Below are 23,745 nucleotides of genomic sequence, written 5' to 3' on the forward strand. Positions count from 1 at the left end.
TGCCCTCTTCTCTAAATAAACTACAATTTGATATTTGCTTTATAGTAACCCAAAAACAATGTGGCACTTAGAATATCTAACCTATCTTTATTGTTTAGCATTGATTTTGTGCTAGTATTTTGTAATCAAAGGTGGAAATAAATTATCAAGCAGGCATGTTGTTTAATGCATCTATGAAAAGCTTGCATTGACMTATTTGGGTTTTGCCCCATCACAGAAATTTAGATTTTTAATAAAAGCATATATTACTGTATATATACCTATTTTTAGCTAATTGAATTCTTGGTTCTTGTTGGCCCTGTTAGTTCATGTTTGTTATAATGCTGACAACACAAATACAGCTTTTCAAACTATTATTTCAAAGGAAAAATCTGATCTATAAGTTATTAAAACATAACCTATGTTAATCACAGAGAGATTATGTCACTGCAAAGCATCTCACATAAGAATTGGCAGCACTACTGTGCTGTGGTCAATCATTTCCTGCTATCGATTGTGTAGGCTATTGTGGCAGATCATTGTTAACGTCTATCTGTGTGGATGTTCAAGTCACGTTGAATGTTGCGTAAACTAATAAGAACATCTTGTGTTAGCAGCCCCAATGAACAGAGTAATGCTTATTCATTTATAAAGTGTATAAAATAGTGTTATTGCTAATAAAATGCAGTGCTTTCTTAATGTGATACTGTGTTTGAACTGAAACTGATATTACAAAAAATGATGTAAGCATTTGTGTTTTCCCCTGGTTTTGCTTACTTCACCCAGTGTATCTCTTCCCCCTCACTGGTTGTCAGCCAGAGTTAGCATCACGTTTGCAGATCAGTAGCACAGTAATCCCATTGTTTCCTCTCGCTCTGGACTGAGTACATATTGGCTGTAAGAGAGCCGCATCTCTCCCTGCATCAATGCTGTTTTCTAAGCCGGCCCAAATCTTTCACTCACTGCAGCTTTTTCTGCTGCCGCCTGCTACAGCAGAATCCTGATTTCCAGGCCAACGAGTACAATGAACTCCAAACGTCATGACTCCTGCTGCACAAAAAGGGCCTGACCTTTATTTTTTGTCATCCAAATGATATCACTCTTAGAGCTAACAAACCAATAATTTTAAATCTGCTTTTTTTTCTTAATTACTGATAAGTACACTATCATCTTGAAGTAATTTGGTGTCATTTTTGGCTTTAATGAAGTAGAACGAATCATGTAAGATTTAAGATGGAGCATGATTAGCAGTTTATTAGAAACATTAAACGATTTGATTCACGCCCTCTGCTAAGATGCACACTCGTCGATATTGGTTCATGTTTTCTGCTGCAGGTTGTCTCTTCGTTTTGTGTAGCGCTTCTAAAAATAACATTAAAAGCATTCCCAACCTCATTAAAAATGTATTTGAACTGCATGGGGGGAGCAAAAAGATAAAAGTCAAACCAGCAATATGAGGAAACGCATAAAGATTGAGCTCATTAAAAACAATTACAGCCGAACGTGTGAGCWTCTTTTCAGTTCCAGTTATGAACAAGACTTTTTGTTTTAGGACAGAAATGATATTATTGGGCGTTTGTTCTTTTAAACTGACATTTCCTCTGTCTGCTTCTCACAGTCAATAAGCACAAACCATGGATTGAGACGACATATCACGGGATTGTGACGGAAAATGATGACAAAGTTATTCTGGACCCTCCTCTAATTGCACTGGACAAGGACGCTCCTTTACGCTATGCAGGTAAGAGAGAGATTTACATTTTCTGCTGCTCCTTCACCAAAAAATAAAAAATAAAAAGACTGTACTTTAAATTTATTTGCGACCATTTCATTGAAAAAAGTTGCCATTATCAGCCTATTCAAGTTTAGAYAAGAAACGGGTGGCACAAATGATGTAGGTTTCCTAAACATTTCAAGGACATTGATGTGTACTTTTAAAGACGCATGATCTGTTTGCTAATAAATTATTTATACGCCAAATTAAATAGCAAAGACAGCTGTACTTAACATGGAAGAAGAACCTCTAATCTATTCTGAGCATCAGGCTTTGAAAGTGCATCATGTTTAATGTATGAAGGTCTCCCTCCCTGCAGGGTGTTTTAATATGTATAAAGTTTAATTCTTCCCATTATAAAAGTGATATCTGAGATAAACTTGGTGCATTTTTACATATAAAATAGATGCTGTTTCAGCTGTTGAGTAGACAGGAAGTTTAACATCTTACCTTATTTTTTTAATTATTAATTAAATAATCTTCAGGAGCACGTGCGACCTCAAAGGCATTTTTATTTTTGATTTTTATGACTTGCCTTTCATACTGATGGACATCTGGCTACCATATCCTCCAGATTGGTCCTTTTGATTGCCAGATCAAAAAACTACTCATTTTTTTTCCCTTCCCTTTGGAAAGCCACAATTAACGTGCTTTATGTGCAAAGAAAGCATCGGCTCATGGGGTTTTTAATCATATCATGATTTACTTTGGCTGGGATTCAAACCACCAACTCATTGAAAATTATTTCCCACCATTTCACATCCCATGAGTTGAATGAGCTTTTGTTTCTGTTTTTTTTTTTTTAATATTACTGCTCTCACTACTTTTAACTTGATGTAAAGTTTTGACATCTTTGCATTAGACAAAAAAAAGGTGCCAGGTGTTCTGAATAGGCAGTATAGTCTTCAGACTTGATCAGTGTTGCTATTTTTAGGGTGGACAGGATAAACAAAAASCTCTGCATAATATTTATTTTCCTTTCACAGCAAATTAGAGCTGAAATACAGAGCTTGATGCTCCCACATTTTTCAGACGGGGCTCCTCTTTTTGATGTGCAACGTTCACAATTGGACTGCGTGTCCCTGTGAACTAGTTTTCTCTGGAGACAGAGCGAGCAGTCTGGCTTCACGTGGCAGCGGGGGTGAGCTGCTCTGTCATGCCAGATCCCCTCCAATTGGCCCATCTGCGCCGACTAAGAGGGTTCACTGTTAAGCTCAACCAACGGGCTATCAGAGGCCCAATCGCAGACCCTGAAGTCGGATCAGTGTAAATAAATGTTTGAAGTAGATGTACAGTTTATGAGTTTGTTGCTTATACAGCATAAAGCTGAGGGACTGTGTGTCTTTCTGCGTGTGTATCTGTTCTGATTTTAGTCTGCTTGATTGAACATGATGTGCTTGAAACTGAAGTAAAGAGCACAATGTTCCTGGATGGCTGTGCTCTAGCTGAAAAGTGAAACTCAAATTAGGGTTGGGCAATATTGGCAAAAAAATTAATCACGATTAATTGTGGTATTTAGTAGTGCTGGGCGGTATACCGTTTTGTACCGAATACCGGTTTTTATTTTTGTTATGATATGAATTTTTTGAATACCGGACATTCCGGTTTAAAAAGCGGAACGTTTCGTCGCGGCCGCCAGTGATCTGTTGTTTCCCGGGGACATTTTTCCTTGCTGCACCGCTATGTGCCTTAGCATGCTAATGTTTGGAGCAGCTAGTTGCAGCCGCGGGTGGCGATTCCGCTGCGTATATTGACTGACGTCTAAAAAAACATCCCGTTTTCGCCGTCGCTGAATGTAGTAAACACCTCTTCAGTGACGTGCACAGTTAGATGTAACGCAGTTAGTTAATATGGAGACGTTATGCTGATGGAGACTTAACGTGGTTCTATTGTGAAAAGCCCGCAGGAAGTAGTTCGTAGTGGAGTTGGAATTGACTGGTATGCAAGGTGAGTCGTGCTGATAATCTTTAATAAATAACATAAAACAATAAACCCGATCATAATCTTTTCTTAACCCTCCTCCTTCACGACTGGACCAAAATGCATGACTACTGTCTCCAACCACCAGTCAGAGAAGAACAGACACAGAGGAGGGAAACAGAGACACAGACAGAGGTACAGTAAAAGAAAAAAAAAGTCAAGAAGCAGGGTTTGTACATTTTATTATCAGCTGAGCTGTGATGAAAAGAAAAATACCATGAAATACCGTGAAACTGGTGAAAATGTTGAAAATACCGTGAAATAAAATTTTGATCATATCGCCCAGCTCTAGTATTTAGCCGATAACGATTAATTTGACGATTAATCCCCTGGAGTCCCTGGACACCCTTATGTCCTAGTCACATGACCAATTTAGTGGGAAAGATTTGCTCTTCGGAAAAATCTGTCCCAAATTGTGTCAAAATTACAGACTTCAGGTTTTACATCAATTTTTAAATTGTGCTGATAAATAAATTACAGAACTTTTTTTTAAATATTCGTCATATTTGAAGCAGAGAGGAGCAGCGAGTGGACTCTGCCTGGTGACATTAATCGTATTAATCGTCAAGTGCCAAAAAGTAATCGATTAATGTTTTTCCGACGATTAATTGCACACGATACGATTAAGCCCAACCCTAACTCAAATCAGGAATAAWTTTTCCCTCAGATCTGGTTATCTGATTCCTAGATGAATAGCAAAGTGACAGGTAAACATATTAGTGAATATTGAGACTGTTGTTARCTATATCTAATATTTAGCGTTGGTGATTAAACTACCCGCGTGGATCAAGATGAAATGTATGATCCCTGCTGAGAGAGCTGTGGGCCTAATGAAAAGCTGAGGAATTCCTAAATCTGTGGTGTGAACTTATCATTAAAGCTCTCATGACCGCTGAGGCCATAACTCCTACTGCGTGACGGGGCTTAACAGCAGCCTTTAATGTGAAATCCATCCATTAGCTGTGCCTGCTTGTCCTTCCTAATGGGAAATCTTTCCTGGTTGTTGAAAGGGTGAAAATTAAGTGACCACGTCCAGCCCTCCTGAGGCTGCAAGAGAAATTCACGACACTCTGCCAAGCACAAAAGAGACCACTTTGTGTTATATGTTGAAAGTCATTGTTAGACAAGGTGAAGGAATTGTCCACAAACTAGTTTCTATGAAAATGTAAAAATAACGACTCCTGAAAGACAAAACAAAATCAGCACTAGAGTTTAGTGCATTTTATCGGTTGTAATTAGATGTAGTTTCATCCTCGTTGACAAGCAATGACTCAAAACATTTTCTGCTTATTTTTACATGTTGCTTTTAAAAGTCTAATGTTTAAGTATGTGTCTTCTTCCTCAGTGTGTCTTCTTTGAGCTTCTAACTCTTCTCTTATCTGGGTTTATCTTCTCTCCCCYCCAACTTGTAGAGAGTTTTGAGGTGACCCTTACCAAAGAAGGTGATCGTGGGCTTTTTCTTCTGCCTTTTGCTTATTTTTCTATTATTCATTTAATTATTTCACTAATAACCCACTAACGCAAAAGCAGCATCCACACCGTTACACAGAACCTCCTGCCATGCTCTGTAACTTCCCCATTTTGGTTTGTCTGAACCTTCTACTTTTTCTCACCTCAGTTGTTATTATTATTATTTTCTTTTTTAGAGTTCCAAAAGCTGGATGAAAAGTGTGATGTGGGGCTGACTGTTCTTAGAAATATCTGTGCATGAGACATCCATTGCAGTTTGCAGGCCCTAACAGTTTTTCAGCCGTCACCAAAACCAAACCAAACAAAAGAAAGAAAGCTGCCTTAAAAACAGGAGTTTTTGGTCACTTTGTTGATGTTTAAAAATACAAATAAAAAAAAAAACACTGAAGGCTATGATAGCTATGTTCGTTGATGAAATCAAATCTAAAAGTCTGCACAAAAGGATTTCTTCCCTTTTTAGTTATCAGGACAATGTCATCATTACGTTCTGACCTTTAAAGTGATAGTTCAGATCTTCTGAAAGAATGTCCTGTGGAAAGTTATGAAGAATTATTGTTTACCTTGTTGTGGATGTGTACGGAATCATTTTGGAGAAAAATAGATTAGTTATAGCAGGTAGCTGTAGCACTTATAACAGGAATATCATAATATTTCTATTTKAATTATTCTGTAATGCAACAATGACAGGAGCATAATGGTTTTATAAAGCAGCTTTCTCATGAAATATTTTAAAGTTTTCAATCTTGTTTTTAATATGAATTCACTTTGCCCTCTTGGACTAGCACCAATCTGTGAAAAGTTAATCTATATTCGTGCAAACAGAGATCATTCAAAGCTATCTACAACATGTACAATATTAATTATTCATACCCTAACCACAGAACCAAATCTGAACTATCCTTTATCAAAAATGTCCTCAGATGCAGATTAACACTAACCAAGACTGTTCAATGATCATTGTAACACGTCTCTGCAGTAAGAGTGACTCCTGTGAACATCTCTGAAGCGTTCAAATGAGATTGCTGAGATTGTTAACTAATGCAAACTCTTTCTCTCCTGCTAAGTTTCTGTTGTTGCATCTTTGCCTCAGTGGATCTCTTGAGTTAATTCTCCACCACTAATCTCTACCATTAGCATGGCTGCAGATGTCATTTGATGTGGATGTCAAGCAAGTTGATATTTCTAACCCCAGTTCTCATCCAGTGCATTTTGTTTAAATACTGTTTTTGTACCGGTTCAGTTCTTTATGATTTCAGAACTTTTTAAAAATCATTTTGCAGTAGTTTTGAATGACAGGCAGGCAAAATTACACAGGAAGACTTCCTTTAATTATGCAAAACTTTTAGTGGAAGTGTAGCTAAAATTAAATTTCTTTCACAGATTAGTTTTGATGGCTGAATTGGTTTGATAAGCTTTTCCAATGTTTTTTTTTTATTACAAGTTTTTTTTTGTTAAAGCACTGTTGCCCAATAAAACAGGTTGAAAGTTAATTATTTTTTTACAACTATTTTGCTCTATGTACTTAATTTTTCAAGTTTGGTTTTATGACTTTGGTTTGTAATATACTGAGTACTCCTGTGAAATGCCTGTCCACGTTTTTTTCAGTTTCTGCCTGCATGACTGGATGCACTGGTTTCAAGTGGCTTGGAAAACACAGTGTTACTAAATGTCCCACACCCTTTCCCAACTACTCACCCATATGAAAGTGTGTTTATGGCTTCCTCCACAGACTCCATGCACTTCAGCCTACAACTCCCCGGCTCCCAAAATCTGTGGCTGATGTTGATTTATTTTGCGTGGATGTATTTGTTTTTAGTTGATCCATTTTTTTTAAATTATCGTTTACACTTGAAATATCCCAGCTTGTTTTTGTCAGTTGTGCTGAGCAAAACTGTTTTGACTGTCGACGTGTTCAGGTGAGATTTGCGGCTTCAGGATCCACGGGCAGAATGTCCCCTTCGAGGCGGTGGTCCTGGACAAATCCACTGGCGAAGGAGTCATCAGGGCCAAGGACAAGCTGGACTGTGAGCTACAGAAAGAGCACACCTTCACCATCCAGGCCTACGATTGTGGAGAAGGTCCCGATGGTGCCAACATGAAGAAATCACACAAGTAAGTGAACTGTCTTTGTGAAGTCTCATTTTTATGATCTGATCCCTGAGTTTCCATTCATCTGAATCAGCACAGTGCACTAACATATTCAGCTCACAGAAAATAAGAAAGAAAGGAAAATGAACATCTACCCTGTTGTATTTTAATTCTATGATTCAGTGTGCTGGCTTATCAAGCAAATTGTGTGGTTCAATAACACTGAAATGTTTTTTTCCCTTCAGGATGTTTTTGAAACTCAAGGTTGTGAGAATAAGTGATGTTATTTGTGCCTATGTGAAATAAAAAAAACAAAATGAAGTTATGCTCAAGTGTCAAGGGCATCCTGTTCCAGCTGCTATAAAAACACGAGACACTTGTTAAATTACTTTGGCCTGTGGGATGTTTTATCTTGACAATTTTATGTGATATTCTTCAGACTAAAAGATTGATCAACAAATAATCTCTAATGAAATCAGTTTGTTTTTCTRAAACAACCCAGAAGATAAGATTCGGTGTGGCGCTGTTTGACTTAGAGCCAGCTGATGTCCTCATGTGTTCTAGTTGCACAGATGATGCAGGATAATTGTGTTCATATTCAGCAAAGAAATTAATTACTTGCCAATACACATCACAGCATGTTCACTGCTCATTTACTACAATGTGTTAAAAGAAACAAAAGCTCAGTGCAAAAATGTTGTTTTTTGTTTGTTTTATTTGAAGCTCGCTCTGAAAATGACCAGTAGTTACACATTTAATAAAGTAAATCACATAAACAGTCCTTTTAGGGTCTTTATCCAAATCCAAAACTTACGGAACATTTTGCTGTTGTGAAAAATGCTTTCAACCCAGTGGTGTGGTGTCTCTGTCAGGGCGACTGTCCACATCCAGGTGAATGACATCAACGAGTACTCCCCAGTGTTCAAGGAGAAAACCTACAAAGCCACTGTTATTGAGGGAAAGAAGTACGACAGCATCCTGAGAGTGGAGGCTGTGGATGCTGACTGCTCCTTCCAGTACAGCCAAATCTGCAACTACGAGATYGTGACCCCCGACGTCCCCTTCACTGTTGACAAAGATGGTAAACATCTCCACACAATGTCCTTGTRTTTTAGCCTTTTGAAGGCTGGACTGTATTGACATAAATCACAATGTCGTATCGATTAATGCAGACACTGATGCTGCAAAGTCGTCTTTTAAAATTCACCTCAGGAAACAGCAACCTTTTAGTAACAAACAAAACAGGCTCCAAGATTATTATTTGCACACTGAAAAACTATCTCACATATCCGATAATAAGACCTCAGATAACAAGGATATGGATTTTAATTTTAGTCCAGCTCTTTGTTTTAACCAGTTTGTGACGGTGGGTTTAAACGCTCACTCACAGTAGCATTTTGACAAAAACATACCTAATTTATTGTAATGTCATGTTATAACAATATTAATAATACAGCTGACCCTTTAACTTTTTATCTCAAGGCATGKTTTTTTGCTGCAGATTGAGATATTTTCTCATATTCCTCAGTTTTATTTCATTTATTTTCAAACTTCAGCCTATTAGTGAAGTTGTTTCTTGCTTCATCAGGCTTTATCAAGAACACAGAGAAACTGAGCTATGGCAAAGAGCACATGTACAAGTTGACTGTGACCGCATACGACTGTGGAAAGAACCGAGCTTCCGAAGACGTGCTGGTCAAGATCAGCGTCAAGCCTACCTGCAAACCCAGCTGGCAAGGTATCAGAGCTTACCAAACTCTTTAGATGTGTTCGTGTTTAACAAAAGGGACCCGTCGGTGCAATTAACAGTTATTAAAATTTAAAGAGTTGAAATCTTTATGAATAACCAAACTCGGTATTTATATATCAGCATTAATCCCAACTTTTATGAAAAAAAAAGAAAGAAGAATTTGTCCACTTTTTCTCATTTTCTCAGGCTTCAACAAACGAATTGAGTATGAGCCTGGCACAGGTAGCCTGGCCCTTTTCCCCAGCATGCACTTGGAGACCTGTGATGTGCCAATCACCTCCATCCGGGCCAGTATCGAACTTGAAACCACCCACATTGGAAAGGGCTGTGATCGCGACACCTACTCTGAGAAGTCTCTGCACAAGCTGTGTGGTAAATAACACAGAAAATGACAAATGTTTATTTTTATATAAATATTTATGACAAATATTTGGTATCAAAAATCCTTTTGATAGACAAAAGTAGCCTAAATAATTAGACATACTGTATGTCCCCTGAAAAAGCACATAACTGGACATGTTTAAACAGAATCAGAATAATCCATGCATAAAACCTTTTTGCTGTATTTAACCTGATTACATTTTGTTCTTCAGGGGCCAGCTTTGGCACTGTGGAGCTCCTTCCTGCACCAAGCAGCTCTGCCAACTGGACTGTTGGTCTGCCCACAGATAATGGACACGACAGTGACCAGGTGTTTGAGTTCAATGGCACCCAGGCCATCAAAGTTCCTGATGGTCTGGTGAGCACCAAYATGAAGGAGCCCTTCACCATCTCTGTGTGGATGAGGCACGGCCCCGGTGCCCACGAGAAAGAAACCATCCTCTGTAACTCAGACAAAACAGGTAATAACTCTCAAATAGAACAAAATGTTTTGGTAAAAAAAAAACTGTCAACGTTAACAAGTCTCTGTAATTTACTGTATTTGATTCAATTCTGACTTTTCTAAAAGAGCTGTTTACTAAAGTCACAATAAATCTAAACCTAAGACAAGAACAGTTGAATAAACATCTACAGAAACACAGTTTGAAAAAACTTTTAGATATAAAACTGATATCTGGTATCTACTGAAGAGGTCAAACCTGAGAGCAGCTCTTTTTGGCCAATCACAATAACATGTTTTGTGGAATTGTCTCAGAAATTATTGTGATAAACGATAATATTTTTGGAGACCACTTTAAACTAATATAATGATCTCCTCACCCTTGCGTGGAAGCTTACATAAGTTTACGAAATTTCTGCACATAAAAAGAGTTACAAACTGACCAGAGATTGGAAAAACGACACAACGGCGGCCGAAACTGCTTTCCACTTCCTCTGTCCAAGCCAGTTTCTTCTCTTTGTGTCTTCCTCAGGCCTCATAAAATAACTGCGATCACCCCACCTGCTGCTTATGAAATCTACAGAAGTTTATGAAATTTACAAAATGTACGTGAAGTTACATAAAGACCGGGAGCGGAGTTTGTGAAAACAACACACAACAGCTACTGAAGCTGTAACATCGCTACCACCTCTGTCCAGTCCGACACAGATTATTCTTTTATGTGTCTTCCTATGGATTCATAAAATAATTGCGGCCACCTGCACAGGCTTATGAAGTTTATGGAAGTTTACAAAAGTTACGTTGTGTAAAAAGAAAACATCTTTGGCAAACCCAAAGGTCAGCACGGTGTCCTGAGGTGTTGCCAGCTGAAAGAAAGTGATGGAAAACCAAAGATGCTCCTTTAGCTAAATGCCTGTTCACAGGGCTCTCATGCTAGAGATTGTACCTGGTAAATACCTGACGCCAGAGCTCTCTCTTTCCTACGCTGAGTAGAAAAGAGACACAAAGAAAACGAAAATTGTCAAACTCATTTTAATTCATCGTGCGATTAATTAATTTATTGTTTATCGACAAGCCTACATACATGGGATGTTTACAAATTCTCCTGATTAAAATAGCTATTGTAACTCAGGCTCAGACTCAAACCCAGGCTATAATCAGCGTTTACGCTCAGCTGACAGCCTAACACATAGAAACACGTTTCTTCCTTTATTTTCTCTCTCACCACTGCTGATTACTCACTGACCACTCCAGTTTTGTCAGTGGTTTTAAATTCACTCACAGACTCCTTGATCTTGGCACACCCAGAGGCTGARCGGCTGTTCATCAGCTTCAGTGTAGCTGCTTATATAAGAAGGATTACATCAGACATCAGACCCTGGACAGGGTGCTCCCGAACCCGTGATCTCAACACACCATCCATGACCTCTATTTAGCACCAAGCCTGCTCGACAGAACCACGATTCTCACATTCTGTGATATAACTGTTGGGGTTTTAAAAGGGGAAAGGTGTCTGGATTCCAGCCAACAGGGCCCAGAGATGCTAACTTATGTGAAGATTTGATGTAAAAAAAAAGACAAAACAAAGAGGCTGACATGGCAACAAAACACTATAGGAGGAAAATCCTGAGGACCACAGAGGAAATTGGCATGGAGACGAATGAAATGACAGATTGATGAGAAGGAGCAAACCAAGATTATAAGTAGACTAGCAGTGGTGAGATAAGTGGAGACAGCTGAGACTAATCTGGTATGAATGGTTAACACAGTGTAAAGTATTTATTTTAGAAAGCATCAAGGATTTAATTAAGGTTTGTTAGGTTTTTTAAAACTCTCRTAATATTGAAAAAATCCTCATAAATCTGTTTTCTATCTATCTATTGGCTGCTTTTTTCCCAGCCTCGACTTTTACTACAGAAGATAAATTTAAAACTGCTTTCAGTTAAAAATCACTAATATATATTTTAGCCTTTTGTTTCCAGTGAGGACCGTTAATAAAATGATCATATTCCTCTCTGCAGATATGAACAGGCATCACTATTCGTTCTACGTCCACAACTGCCGGCTGATCTTCCTCCTGCGCCAGGATCCATCAGAGGCTGAGAACTACAAACCAGCCGAGTTCCACTGGAAACTGGACCAGGTCAGCTGCTTCTCAAACCCACTTTTAGACGACAACCTTTGATTCAAGCTGCCTGGCGAGCCATTACACGTCCAGTTGCAGGCCGCCATTCAGTTTGTCGCGCTCTTTTCCAGGTGTGTGACAAAGAGTGGCATCACTACGTGCTCAATGTGGAGTTCCCCACCGTTTCTCTCTTCGTGGACGGAACCACCTTTGAGCCTTTCATGGTCACAGAGGACTACCCACTGCACGCCTCAAAGATCGAAACTCAGCTCACAGTTGGTGCCTGCTGGCAAGGTAGATGTTTTTTTGGTTTTCTTATTTAAGAAAATAGTTTTTCATAAGATTTAGATTTTAATRTAACAAGTTTGTTGTTGTGTTACTGATTCTCTGTCTGTAACTTTATGTTTCTGTTAGATATTAAAAAATGTTTGCAGGATACTTTATATCCTTTTTGTTAGAGTTTATATAAAACAATAATGTTTTTATAGTTAATCAGCGCTGTATTAACTCGTCCTTGGATACTTAGTGATACAGCATGGCCTTTTTTGTAGCACCTGAATCTCTCCTGCAGATCCTCAAACTTCCTTCCTGTCTCTCCCTGCTCTCTCGTTTCCGTCCTTTACAGAAAACTCAGGACATGACAATGACACTGAAACGGTCCCTGAGACCACCTCAGGTTGCTCAAGTCTTTCCCTTACTCCACAAAAATGTCCATGTGTCCACAATGTCCCACCATGCTAACTGCTCAACTGCATCCTCATACCATTTTGACTAGAATGAGTCATTCCTAAATATTCTAGATGTCAAATATTTGTTTTTGGTTTGACATTCTTTGTCGCATGAGAAGGTTTTTATAAGTGGTGTGTTACTTCCTGGTTATTATTATTATTATTATTATTTTAATCCTCCATTTATTTGCTCTCCAGCAGCCAGGAAGATTGTTCTTTATTTATCCTCACGTTAAAACAAGCAGAGCAGAAATAGACACCTAATGACACACACACACACACACACACAAAAAAAAGCTCTTGACTTGGCTTTTCGTCCACTCTGGGTTTTATTTCAAAGTGTGACCTTGTAGCCAGAAACAGAAACTCCTACATATCAGATAACAAGCTTAAGCTGAGCACGAAAACGAACATCGCATAATTAATGTGCGACCTTGAGATGTAGAGTTTGACACTAAATCTGCAGTCAATGATTAGACTTTAGCTCATTTTATTCCATCAATAAAACATAGAAATGTTCAGGACAACAGATTAAATCAGTGCCTTTTTAAACGTTTTACAGTCCTGAAGATGACTGATATTTTGTAAAATTAGATTAACAAGAAAGAAATATCTTACTGTCCTGCATTATTCACCTTATGAGTTTCCTTTTTTTTCGTTAATGCCCTCTCCTTTTCACAGTAAGGCAGCAATTCACCTCATTAATTCCAGTTTTTGCATGTGCTGATGGCGTACATAAGCTCATCCATCACCTGCCTGTCTTGTCCTCTGGGCCTCAGGCCTTTAAAGGAGACACATACTAACTTGCATGAACTTCATTCATGCCAGCTTTTGCACATCGAAAACAGCATGCTTTAACCTTAACAAGGTGAAGTTCGTTGAATGAACTCTGTAAAAAAAACTCATKTGTGTGTGTGTGTGTGTGCTGTGCTGTTTTCCTCTCCTCGTCCCTGTTCTGGTTGGAACCAGGCGGAAATGCCCGGATGGCTCAGTTTTTCCGAGGGAATCTCGCAGGACTGATCATCCGCTCCGGAAAGCTGGAGAACAAGAAAGTGATTGACTGTTTGTACACCTGCAAAGAAGGACTCGACGTGCAGCTGCCTGAGGAGGTGGCTTCAGCTGTCAAGGTGAGGGCAGCGACTAGCAGTTTTTGAATATTCATGCTTCATGAAGGCATTTGGCTTTATTTGTGAACTGTAAAGGGGAAAAAAATAAAATTTTTGGGTAGCTTTTTATCACGTCTTCAGCTAAGCAGATGTCTTGCAGGTTTACAAATCAGAGTCAGGCTCACAAACCGTTACATCATTTTCTTTCCCCCAGGTTGAGTTCAACCCAAACCAGTCCTCACTGACTGTGGAAGGTGATGATATCGGTGCCTTCGACAAAGTCATGCAGCACATCTCCTACTTAAACTCTCGTCAGTTCCCGACGCCAGGCATCAGACACCTTCGCATCTCCACCACCGTCAAGTAGGTATTAGAAGAAACAAAGCTGGTCAACCTGCTCGGTCTGTCCTGCTGTCTCATCAAGCAGTTATGGTCATGATAAAATAAATGAATACAACCTCTTTTTGTTTATCAGTAAATAATCCTAAAAATTACATTAGTTTTCACTAGATTTTTAAAAGTATGTAAATACAGCCTCAGATGAACAACAGCACCTGATACAATACGGTTATTTATTTAACAAAACTGAAATCAAAATTCTGAAACGGTGTGTTGACAGGGTTCCCGTGGATCCTTAAGTCTTAGAAGGCATTGAATTCTTCGATCCAAAAATAAGGCCTTAATTAGCCTTAAAATGTCTTAAATCAATATTTCCGAGGTCTTAAAAATGTTAACACATTGTAAGTAGGATGATTGTATTTGTCTCGAATATTAAAATAATTAGTAGCATTTTTTAAGACAATTTACCAAATTAACTACAGCTAGTTGTTTTGTGTTAAAATAAACACTTGGGTAAAATTGTTGCTGTTTTTTTTTAATTTGTGTTTATTGTGAAGTTGGTCATAAATTTCCTTTCAAGTGGCATTAAAAAGTATTGAAAAGTCTTAGATTTAGCTTGCCTTAAGCTGTAGGAACCCTAGTTGAACATATTCAGAAAGCCACTTTAATTTTAAAAGGAGAAATATCAGCTTTATAAAAAATATCCACACATTATTTTTGCTAATGAGTCTAATAATTTCCCCCAGGTGTTTCAACGAGGACAGCTGCGTAACCGTTCCAGACGCTGAAGGCTACGTGATGGTGCTGCAGCCGGAGGAACCGAAAATCAGCCTGAGCGGCATCGACCACTTCGCTCGCAGTGCTGCTGAGTTCGAGAGCCCAGAAGGAGTGACCCTGTTCCCAGAGCTTCGCATCGTGAGCACCATCACTCGGGAAGTGGAGCCCGACGTGGAGTCTGAAGCCACAGAGGGAGCCGACGATGACCCCACTGGTAAAAGACGAGCACATCTAACTTTTCCCTTTGATCCCCATACCCCCGRTACTGGGGGTAAAACAGTTTTTTTCAGTTTTCTATTTCTTTTAACTTCTTTTAACTTCAGATCTGTCAGTTGAACCTAGACATGTTTGGTATCAAAAGAAACCTAAGAATCTTGGCCAAAAGCTCATGGAAACTATTTTTACATTCACCAAACAGTTCAAACGACAGGCAGTTGAATCAGAAAGTAAACAAATTGTACAAAATGGCATCATTGCAAATCTGTAAATACATTACAACAAATCTGTAAAGGAAATATTTTTGACATTATTTTTTTAAAGCAAGTCAAAGTAGTTGTCTAAATATGTAATAAAGTGTTGAACGTTTATTTTACTTGATTTTGAGTGAATATGGTCCAACTGAAGTCAAGTATAATTTCTCATTATTTTATATAATATTAGCATTTATTAAAGATACCTGCATGGTCTGTTCTGTGCAGAATGACAAAATTCTAAATTATTTCTTTACTCAAACCTCTGTAACTTTGCTCCAGTTAACTTTAGCAGCGTGAATCTTTGCACAGGTAATGCCCACAAGTGGATTTATGGTTTCCCAGAGATTTTAGCCTGATTCATTATGGTTTTAAAAAGGTTATACACTGTCTAATGAAAAAAATTTCACGTGAGAGTGAAAAAAACAAAAAAATTATGCTCCATCCCCACTATCTCTAAAACCACAGCAGTTGTTTTAATACTTACACTGATGAAATCTCCTAAGTGTTAGCTTTATTTTGATACCAAGATTTTTTTAAGAAGAGTTTGTAAATGCTGAGATACACTGAACTACATTTCGGCATCGTATTTTGAGCAACACCTTTAAGAAAACCCCTTGGGGCTTAAGAGGTTAATTAAAAACTGTAGTTATGGATTTTATACTGTTGTTAGTTTGATTCGTGTTGTAGTCGCTACAGTGTTGTCATAAAAATGAAATTATCCAGAGTAAATAGTYTGAACTCGGCGTGAACACAGCAATGTTTTATTTGTTGCTTTGGTGGTATTAGCTCAGACGCTGTGTGGGYCTGCAGTAACAGCTGAAAGCAGCATAGATATACTGTAACCAGTTATGTTGAGGATTATGCCTGGAGGGAACCGGGCAGACGCAGTGAGCGGGAGGGAGACACAGAAGAGATAAGTTGTTGATTTGTAGGAGTGGTGAGCGACCAGCCGGGCCATCTGTTCAGCTTCCATGTGATTTAAGCAGAGGAAAGACAATAGACGTGCTCTGAGRCCGACACAGATACAGCCTGATACAGTGTTGTGTCGTGCCATATGGGACATAAAGGTTTAGAGAGCTCAGATATGACCTGCTTTAGGCTTCCCCACCTCTCATGACCAGAAAACACTAGATGTCATGGTAGGTTCCCTAGTTGCACAACCTTGGTTTAACTCATTGTAAAAAAAAGACATTATATAATCTAGGGGAAAAAAACAGTTAATTAAAAGTCAATGTCATGGACTGCCAGCCCAATTTCTCAGCAACGCTTTGGTTTACTGTTCTTTCAGTCCAAGAGACGGTTGTATCAGAGGAGATCATGCACAACTTGGACACGTGTGAGGTGTCTGTGGTGGGAGATGATCTGGACGGAGAACACGAGAGCTTGGAGTTGGACCAGTCCCAGCTGCAGCAGCGCGCCCTGGAGATGAGGTCATCGAACCTGGGCCTTGTCATCACCGGTACACACCACAGCACTTTATTTACATTTGTTAACTAGAAAAAGGAAAATCAATTTATTGTAAAGTTCTAGTCATTTGCTTGTAAGAGTTAAAACGATCTGGATATTTATTTAATTAAAATAGATCTGCTGCAAGTTCACTAATGAACTTTTTCATTAGTAATGATTTGATGGAACAGATCCGGCAGTTCGTTGAGGTTTCTTGTATTTCAGGTGTGAACACCATGGCAAACTACGAGCAGGTCCTGCACCTGATCCGCTACAAGAACTGGCACACCGAGGCTCTCTTTGACAGGAAATTCAAGCTGGTCTGCTCCGAGCTCAACGGTCGCTACATCAGCAACGGCTTCAAGGTCGAGGTACGACGGAGCTGTTTCRTCTCACACACAGACACACACACAAAAACAAAGCGACCATTTCCAACAACCCAGGATTAACTGGCTGATTTTTCCAGGTTAATGTGATCCACACTGCCGATCCTGTGGAGCACGCCAACAACGCCATGGTGCAGGCCAACTTTATTAACCCCGTTCATCACGCCTCCGTGGACCTGTCTGGTCACAATCTGGTCAACGCCCACCAGGCCTCAGGTACAAAGAGCCTGACATGAAATGCAAAACAAAGACTCATTTTATTTTGTTTTTTGTTAAACCAAGTCTGTTTATTTTTTATGGTTTTAGTGTAAAACCTTTTTAATGAAACATGTCTGCAGTCTTAAGCCTTATTTGCTGGGGATTAGTATTAACAGGAGGCTTCATTTAGGATAGAAAGGACTCCTTCCCCCAGTCCCCCAGTTACACGTCTGTGTTTTTTGTAGAATACACAGTTGTGTGTTTTACCCAGATTTGCTGACATTATCCCTTTATATAATGTCAAGGTTCATAACAAAGACATTGACTAAAAGTGTTAGAAACCTAAATAAATTGAACTTGCTAAAAGGCAGAAAAAAGCGTTGCTCGTGGTTCGTAAGCTGATTTTGGGTCAGTGGTATTGAGCAGCAGAAACCCTGCGGTCAAAATGATGTCAGTTTTCAAACAGACAGGAGCAAAAATATAAAAATAAAAAATACAAAGGTGACAAAGTTGCTGACTCGTGATCACCATGTTTAGTGAGAAAATTTGAATTAGTTTAAAGGAGAAAGCTTGTCTAAAATTGATATTTTATAAATAAGAGCATGGCAACTTCCTTATTTATTGTAAACACTTCCGATTATTTAAAGTAAAAAAAAAAACAGTTAATATGTAATATTTTCCTATGAACTTAAAACTGTAAAAGAATAGCATGTTTAGAGGAAATAAAGCATGACAGACATTTTACAAAACTGACTAAACTCATGATTCAGCTTTGAAAACTGCCGACTTATTGTCTGTTTTGGTGTGAGGTTTTTAAGACCAAAGGTCAAAATCAAAGCAGTAATCCATGTATTTGTAGCTGCAGAAAAAAAATAATGGTCTGTTTTAAAGCAAGCGCTGCCGCAGACAGATTATAGTATATTAGGCAGAAGTAGGGCGAGTGTGRAACATGAGTTGTTTTCCCCCCTTTTTTTATGCTCGTTTTATGGCAGAAGTTTAGGGATTACGTCTGTGACATTTGCACAGGCCGTGCTCCGAGCACAACCTTTTATTCTGGCCTCAGTAATCTTCCGAGCTCACCAGGATTGGCACGGCRCTGAAGAGGCCCGTTCCTGATAATGTGAGATAAAGTGGAGCAGTTAGGTGCGAGACAGGCGACGCTATTTAAAGAAAGACTCACACCTTAAGCTGAAGCTCTGAAACATCATGAGGCTGCTGCTCCTGAAATGTCCTTGTGTTGTCCCGTTAAAAAAAACAACAACTGTACTTCTGATCTGWCCTCTCGTTTTGTGTTTTGCTTCTTGGCAGTGGTTCCCAGTGCTGCCACCATTGTGATTGTGGTGTGTGTGAGCTTCCTGGTGTTTATGATCATCCTGGGCGTGTTCCGCATCCGAGCTGCGCACCAGCGCACCATGAGAGACCAGGAGAGCGGCAAGGAGAACGAGATGGACTGGGACGACTCGGCCCTCACCATCACAGTTAACCCCATGGAGGTAAAATAAGTAACGTGTTTGAGCAAAATACCTTTTGACATAAATTGTATTTAGCACAAAAATGTAAGGAAATTAGTGTTTGGTAGATTATTTCTTTGCTTTAACAATGCAACTTGCAATAAATCGTATTGCAGCCACCTGATTGGCAGCACCTGGGGGGGACCAGAAGCTCGAAAAAAGTCAATAGCAAAAACAAAATAAGCTGTTTGACAGAGAAGATTTAGCACATTTTTCATGTTTGCGATCCACATACGCAGCTCTACTGCTCATGCCATGCATGTTCCTTACAAATGTGGCACCATTTAAAAGAGAAATTAACAGTTTTTCTAACAGATTTATTGCCAAGAAGCACAACAAAGAAATAATTTACCAAACACAAATTTCATTTCTTTTTGTGCTTAATTTAGTTCCCCTGCAGCCCAAACCCTGTGTGATTAGTGTGGTCCCTGTGTTATGAACAAACTCAAACAAATATTTATTTAAAAGACTAGAGGGTGGTGAGTTTACTTCCTTATATGCAGGTAATATCACTACTAATTTGAAATAAAAATATATTTTTTTCTGATCAGTTGTCGCTTTTGCTTCAAGCCAAAGAAACATTTTTTTCCATCTAAAAGTAAAAATAAACAATGTAAAAATAAAAATAGTATGCTCAGAGTATTCATCACTTTTATTTTAATAATTATTTTTGCTGTGATTATTATTTTATTGCTGTTTTGCTGCAGCAAAGTCTGCTAAATGAGACCTCATTTGGAAAAAATTAAACCTGAGTTATAAAATACAAACTGTTCCATCTTCTTGTACTTTATACATAAGGATAATGAAACTAATTAGACGACCTCACATTTAGATCTTATGTGTTTAATYGTTAAACTTTGAACCAAACCGTTTTTTTGCATAAAAAACAATTTGAATAATGGATTTGCTTCAGTAATTTTTTTTAAACGCAGTGAACAAAAGTGCATTTAATTTTTTTTCTACGTATTTAATTTTAGATTGCTGTAAGATTTGTTTATCCCAGTGCAGTCGGGACTGTTGAAATAGATATAAAAACACTACAAGATTAAGTCTCATGAGACTTTGTTGTTAAAGCTCTAAATATAGCCGCAGCTTACAGGAATACATACGAACAAAACTRCTGCGGCTCGAAGCCATTTTATGAATACAAAATACTGAGAACTGAACAAAAATTAGGAAGGAAACATCTAYTGAAGAACAAACAACAGGACTGCCATCAGCTTCTAACTTAAGCTGTAATTTTTTTTAGYTAAAACTGTTGAATCTTTAAGGTATTTAAGGTATTTTTACTTTTGCTCAATTGTTTTTTCAAGTACACCTCTGGTGAACGTTCCTGGTCTAAGATTGAAATATTCACTGATAAATTTCACAGACGTGCTAAGCCCTTCATAATACTGTTTAAATTACATCAACACTTCAAGCTTTTGTCAGATGGGTGTTGGAAGTGGGATAAAAGGAAAAAAAATCAATGTAAAGTTTTTAGAGCACATTTATAGAAAACCTGTTGTTTGTTTTTATTTGGTTCCCAGACGATTCAGAGGTTCACTAAATGTTACTGTTCTGGTCTCAGAAAAAGGTTTTTCCCCCCCACCTAAAATCCATCCTTGTTTGTTTGTTCTTTGTGACACAGACGTATGAGGACCAGCACAGCAGCGAGGAGGAGGAAGAGGAGGAGGAGAGCGAGGATGGAGAGGAGGAAGATGACATCACGAGCGCTGAGTCAGAGAGCAGCGAAGACGAGGAGGGCGGGGAGCCGGAAGACCAGCAGGGGACCAGCAGACAGCAGCAGCTGGAGTGGGACGACTCCACCCTCACCTATTAAAACGAAACCCTACATAAGCTCTGATACACACACACACACACACACACACACACACACACACACACACACACACACACACNCACACACACACACACACACACACACACACACACACACACACACAAACACACACACAGATAAAGCCGAGTCACACTCACCGCTTCACGCACTCCATGCAGTTTCATGTTTAGGAGCCATGATGTAAAAAAAGAAAAAAAATTCCTTCAGCATATAAGGTCAAGGCTTTCCTGTTGTTATCTTAGTGGTGGTACTCAGTGTAGTGTATTCATCACCAGATTGCTGATGTTCACTTTTCTTTTCTTTTTTATATATATATATTTATTATACTTTAATTCCTTGGAAAAACTTGGCCTACATTTGTTTTGAACTGTGTGAGGAAGCCAACCCTGCACTTTTTTTTGTTCTCTCTCAGACRCTCAGAAAGAGAATCCTTTGGATTTCCTGATGTATATTCTTTGCTAATGCTTTTTAGGTTCGCTAATTTCTTTTGTAGCTTTCGACTTTGGGTTTTCTTGAATTGTAGTACACGGTGGAACAAGTAGGCTGCTTTTTCTCTCTCTCTTTTTTTTATTTGACTTTATTTAGTGCATGAGGAAATTTGGGGAGTCTTACGTGTAGAGAAACAAGTTGCTTTTTAAAAATCTTGTAAATATGAGAAAAACAACATGTAATTAGTCGATGTGTCAGTAAAGGCCCGCTGAATCGGGTCGGATATCTAAAAAGACGCAGTACGCAATGTAGAATATTTGTGTCACACAGGCTGTTAGCATGTCGCTGAATTTCTGCAGAAGCTATTCCATCATGCTTGTACAAAAAGTCTGCCTCGTGAGGAGAAACCCAGGACTGTTATGTGGAGGTTTCCATGACAAATTGGTGTCCATTTTGTCTTTTTTGTTTTTTTTATTTTTGCAAGGCGTGAAATCGATTATTATTATTATTATTTTTGCTTTCTTGTAGGCAGGACCGCTTAATGGTTTTCAGCTTCATACAGGCTTCGCTTTGCTTGCACAGGTGGCAACGCTCTACCCCTGGTGTTCATGTTTATTTCAGTAGAGCTCACTGTTGTACAGTTAAGAGTTTTTTTTTTTTTTTTGTCAAAGAGTAATCACGTTTGGAATTATGCTAATATACAAATCAACATTTGGTGCGATACTTGGGAAACAGCAGGAAGGCGAGGCTGTTTGTTTTCACATACTGGTGGTGATTTGGACAAGCAGAGGTTTATTTAGCAGCTTTTCACTCCTGTTGCGCTGACAAGAGTAAGATGAAATAAAACTACTGAAATTAAATCAATTTGGAGACTCTTTGGATTCTGAGAGAAGTGAAAGAAACAGATTGTTTCGTTGCTAATTTTTTTCCACGACACGACAGGTTGATTTTAGATCATTAAATCTTTTAGATGCATTTTAAAACTGTTTTCCTTCTGCATCACATACTTTATTATTATTATTAAGTGATTTACAAAAACTTAAGGAAAACACTTTAAAAATGAATCTTCCTATTTACATCTGATGTATTCTTCTAAATGTACATGGAGCTGTACTGTAGAGGTGTTCCAGATTATTTGTTTACATTTCGTAAACTTCTTTTCCTGTTGGTCTAATCCATTGAAAGCKTTTACAATTAATTGGGAAATAATTTCCAACCTCTCTCCTTTCAGACCCTGTTGTCCGTAACTGTTGTAAATATATATATGCTTTTAACAAACCAGATAATGACTTTAATGCTTCACTGTTTTATTGTTAGGTGTTTAGGTGCTCAGAGCTGCGGTTATTTAGGACCAGATTTGGAGCATTGCAATGTGCAGGAAGTGGCATTACCAAGAGTAGAAAAGCTGGATTTGCGACATTTTTTTCTTTTTCATATTCCACACGACACGTTTGCTATTTTTTTTATGTATACAGCTTCTTTTAAGGGTTTAAATAACAGATTTGACGTTGATTATTGTTATTTTTTACGTCTATGGTAGAGAAGTAATGACCAGTCTCCCTTCCATGATGACTGGGACTCGTCAGAAACGCGGGGCCAGGTCTGAGCCGGCTGAGATGGGGAGTGCCTTTTGCCGATCATAGTGTAATTAGCAGGTCTAACAAAAACACTTTTTTCCCCTTGTTTTTTTTTTTTTTTTTTTTTTTTTTACATTCTGCATTTTAACATTTATTCAACAGTAGATTTCTTACATAGCTTAGAAGACGTTTTCTTTTGGTTGGTAGTCTCTGTAGTCCACCACTAGTTTTATTGAACGTGCAGCCATTCTGCATAGAGTCACGTGTCCTTGTTGTGTAGAGAAAGTAGATCCATATTGTATCTTCTCTAAATATTGTACTGAATCCACCTTTCAAAGCTGTACAGTACATTATGAAATTGCTTTGGCAGCATACATGGGCATCCTTCTAACTGACCTGTGGGTGTGGAGTGGAACGTCTCCATCAGCGTCTTATTGCCTGAAAGGTTGAGAAATGATTTTGAGGGCAGCATGAAGTTCACACGATTACAAAAAATAAACAAAAAAACAAGTCACTTATGATTTTTTTTAAATTTTCTGAGTTAGTTTTCAGGGTTTGCACATACACTGACTCTGATGTTAAATGGTTGAATCGTTATACCACTAGAGAAAATGAGCTTTGCATGAGCCACGGGTTTGTGTCGGATCCATGTTGGGTAGAGACGGGGATCAGAGAGGAGCTGTGATACACTACTGATTCTCAATCTGTTTCACACATCAGTGACACTCCAGTTATGACCTTTGTTTTCCTGTTCAATTTTTTTTCTTTCTTTGCTCAAATGGACGATGGTGATAATTTTCAGAAAGGGTGGATGCTTCCTTTGTGCTTTGTTGGAGCTGCTCTCACTTTTCTACCAACTGAAACATGAATTGTAGTGAAGTCGATGCTCGCTCTTAAACAAAATAAAGGACGAAGAGATGGGATATGAACTCTGTCGGCTCTTGTT

At 38.5% G+C, this 23,745-nt stretch overlaps 1 protein-coding gene across 4 annotated transcripts; it reads left to right on the plus strand.

Annotated features, from left to right (window-relative positions):
- Positions 1–1,597: 1,597 nt before the first annotated feature.
- clstn1 (calsyntenin 1) lies at positions 1,598–23,728 on the plus strand (the record flags this gene model as incomplete). Of its 4 annotated transcripts, XM_014029333.1 has the most annotated exon segments (18): positions 1,598–1,720; positions 5,146–5,175; positions 7,120–7,315; positions 8,164–8,372; positions 8,880–9,029; positions 9,228–9,413; positions 9,635–9,883; positions 11,883–12,004; positions 12,118–12,280; positions 12,612–12,662; positions 13,684–13,841; positions 14,035–14,183; positions 14,906–15,150; positions 16,698–16,868; positions 17,081–17,226; positions 17,322–17,457; positions 18,748–18,932; positions 20,581–23,728. In XM_014029333.1, coding segments are annotated over 18 exon segments (2,861 nt in total), but the record flags the coding sequence as incomplete, so codon positions are not given.
- Between the last annotated feature and the right edge of the window lie 17 nt (positions 23,729–23,745).

This window comes from Austrofundulus limnaeus, unplaced genomic scaffold (assembly GCF_001266775.1).
Source record: "Austrofundulus limnaeus strain Quisiro unplaced genomic scaffold, Austrofundulus_limnaeus-1.0 Scaffold884, whole genome shotgun sequence".
Classification (NCBI taxonomy): domain Eukaryota; kingdom Metazoa; phylum Chordata; class Actinopteri; order Cyprinodontiformes; family Rivulidae; genus Austrofundulus; species Austrofundulus limnaeus.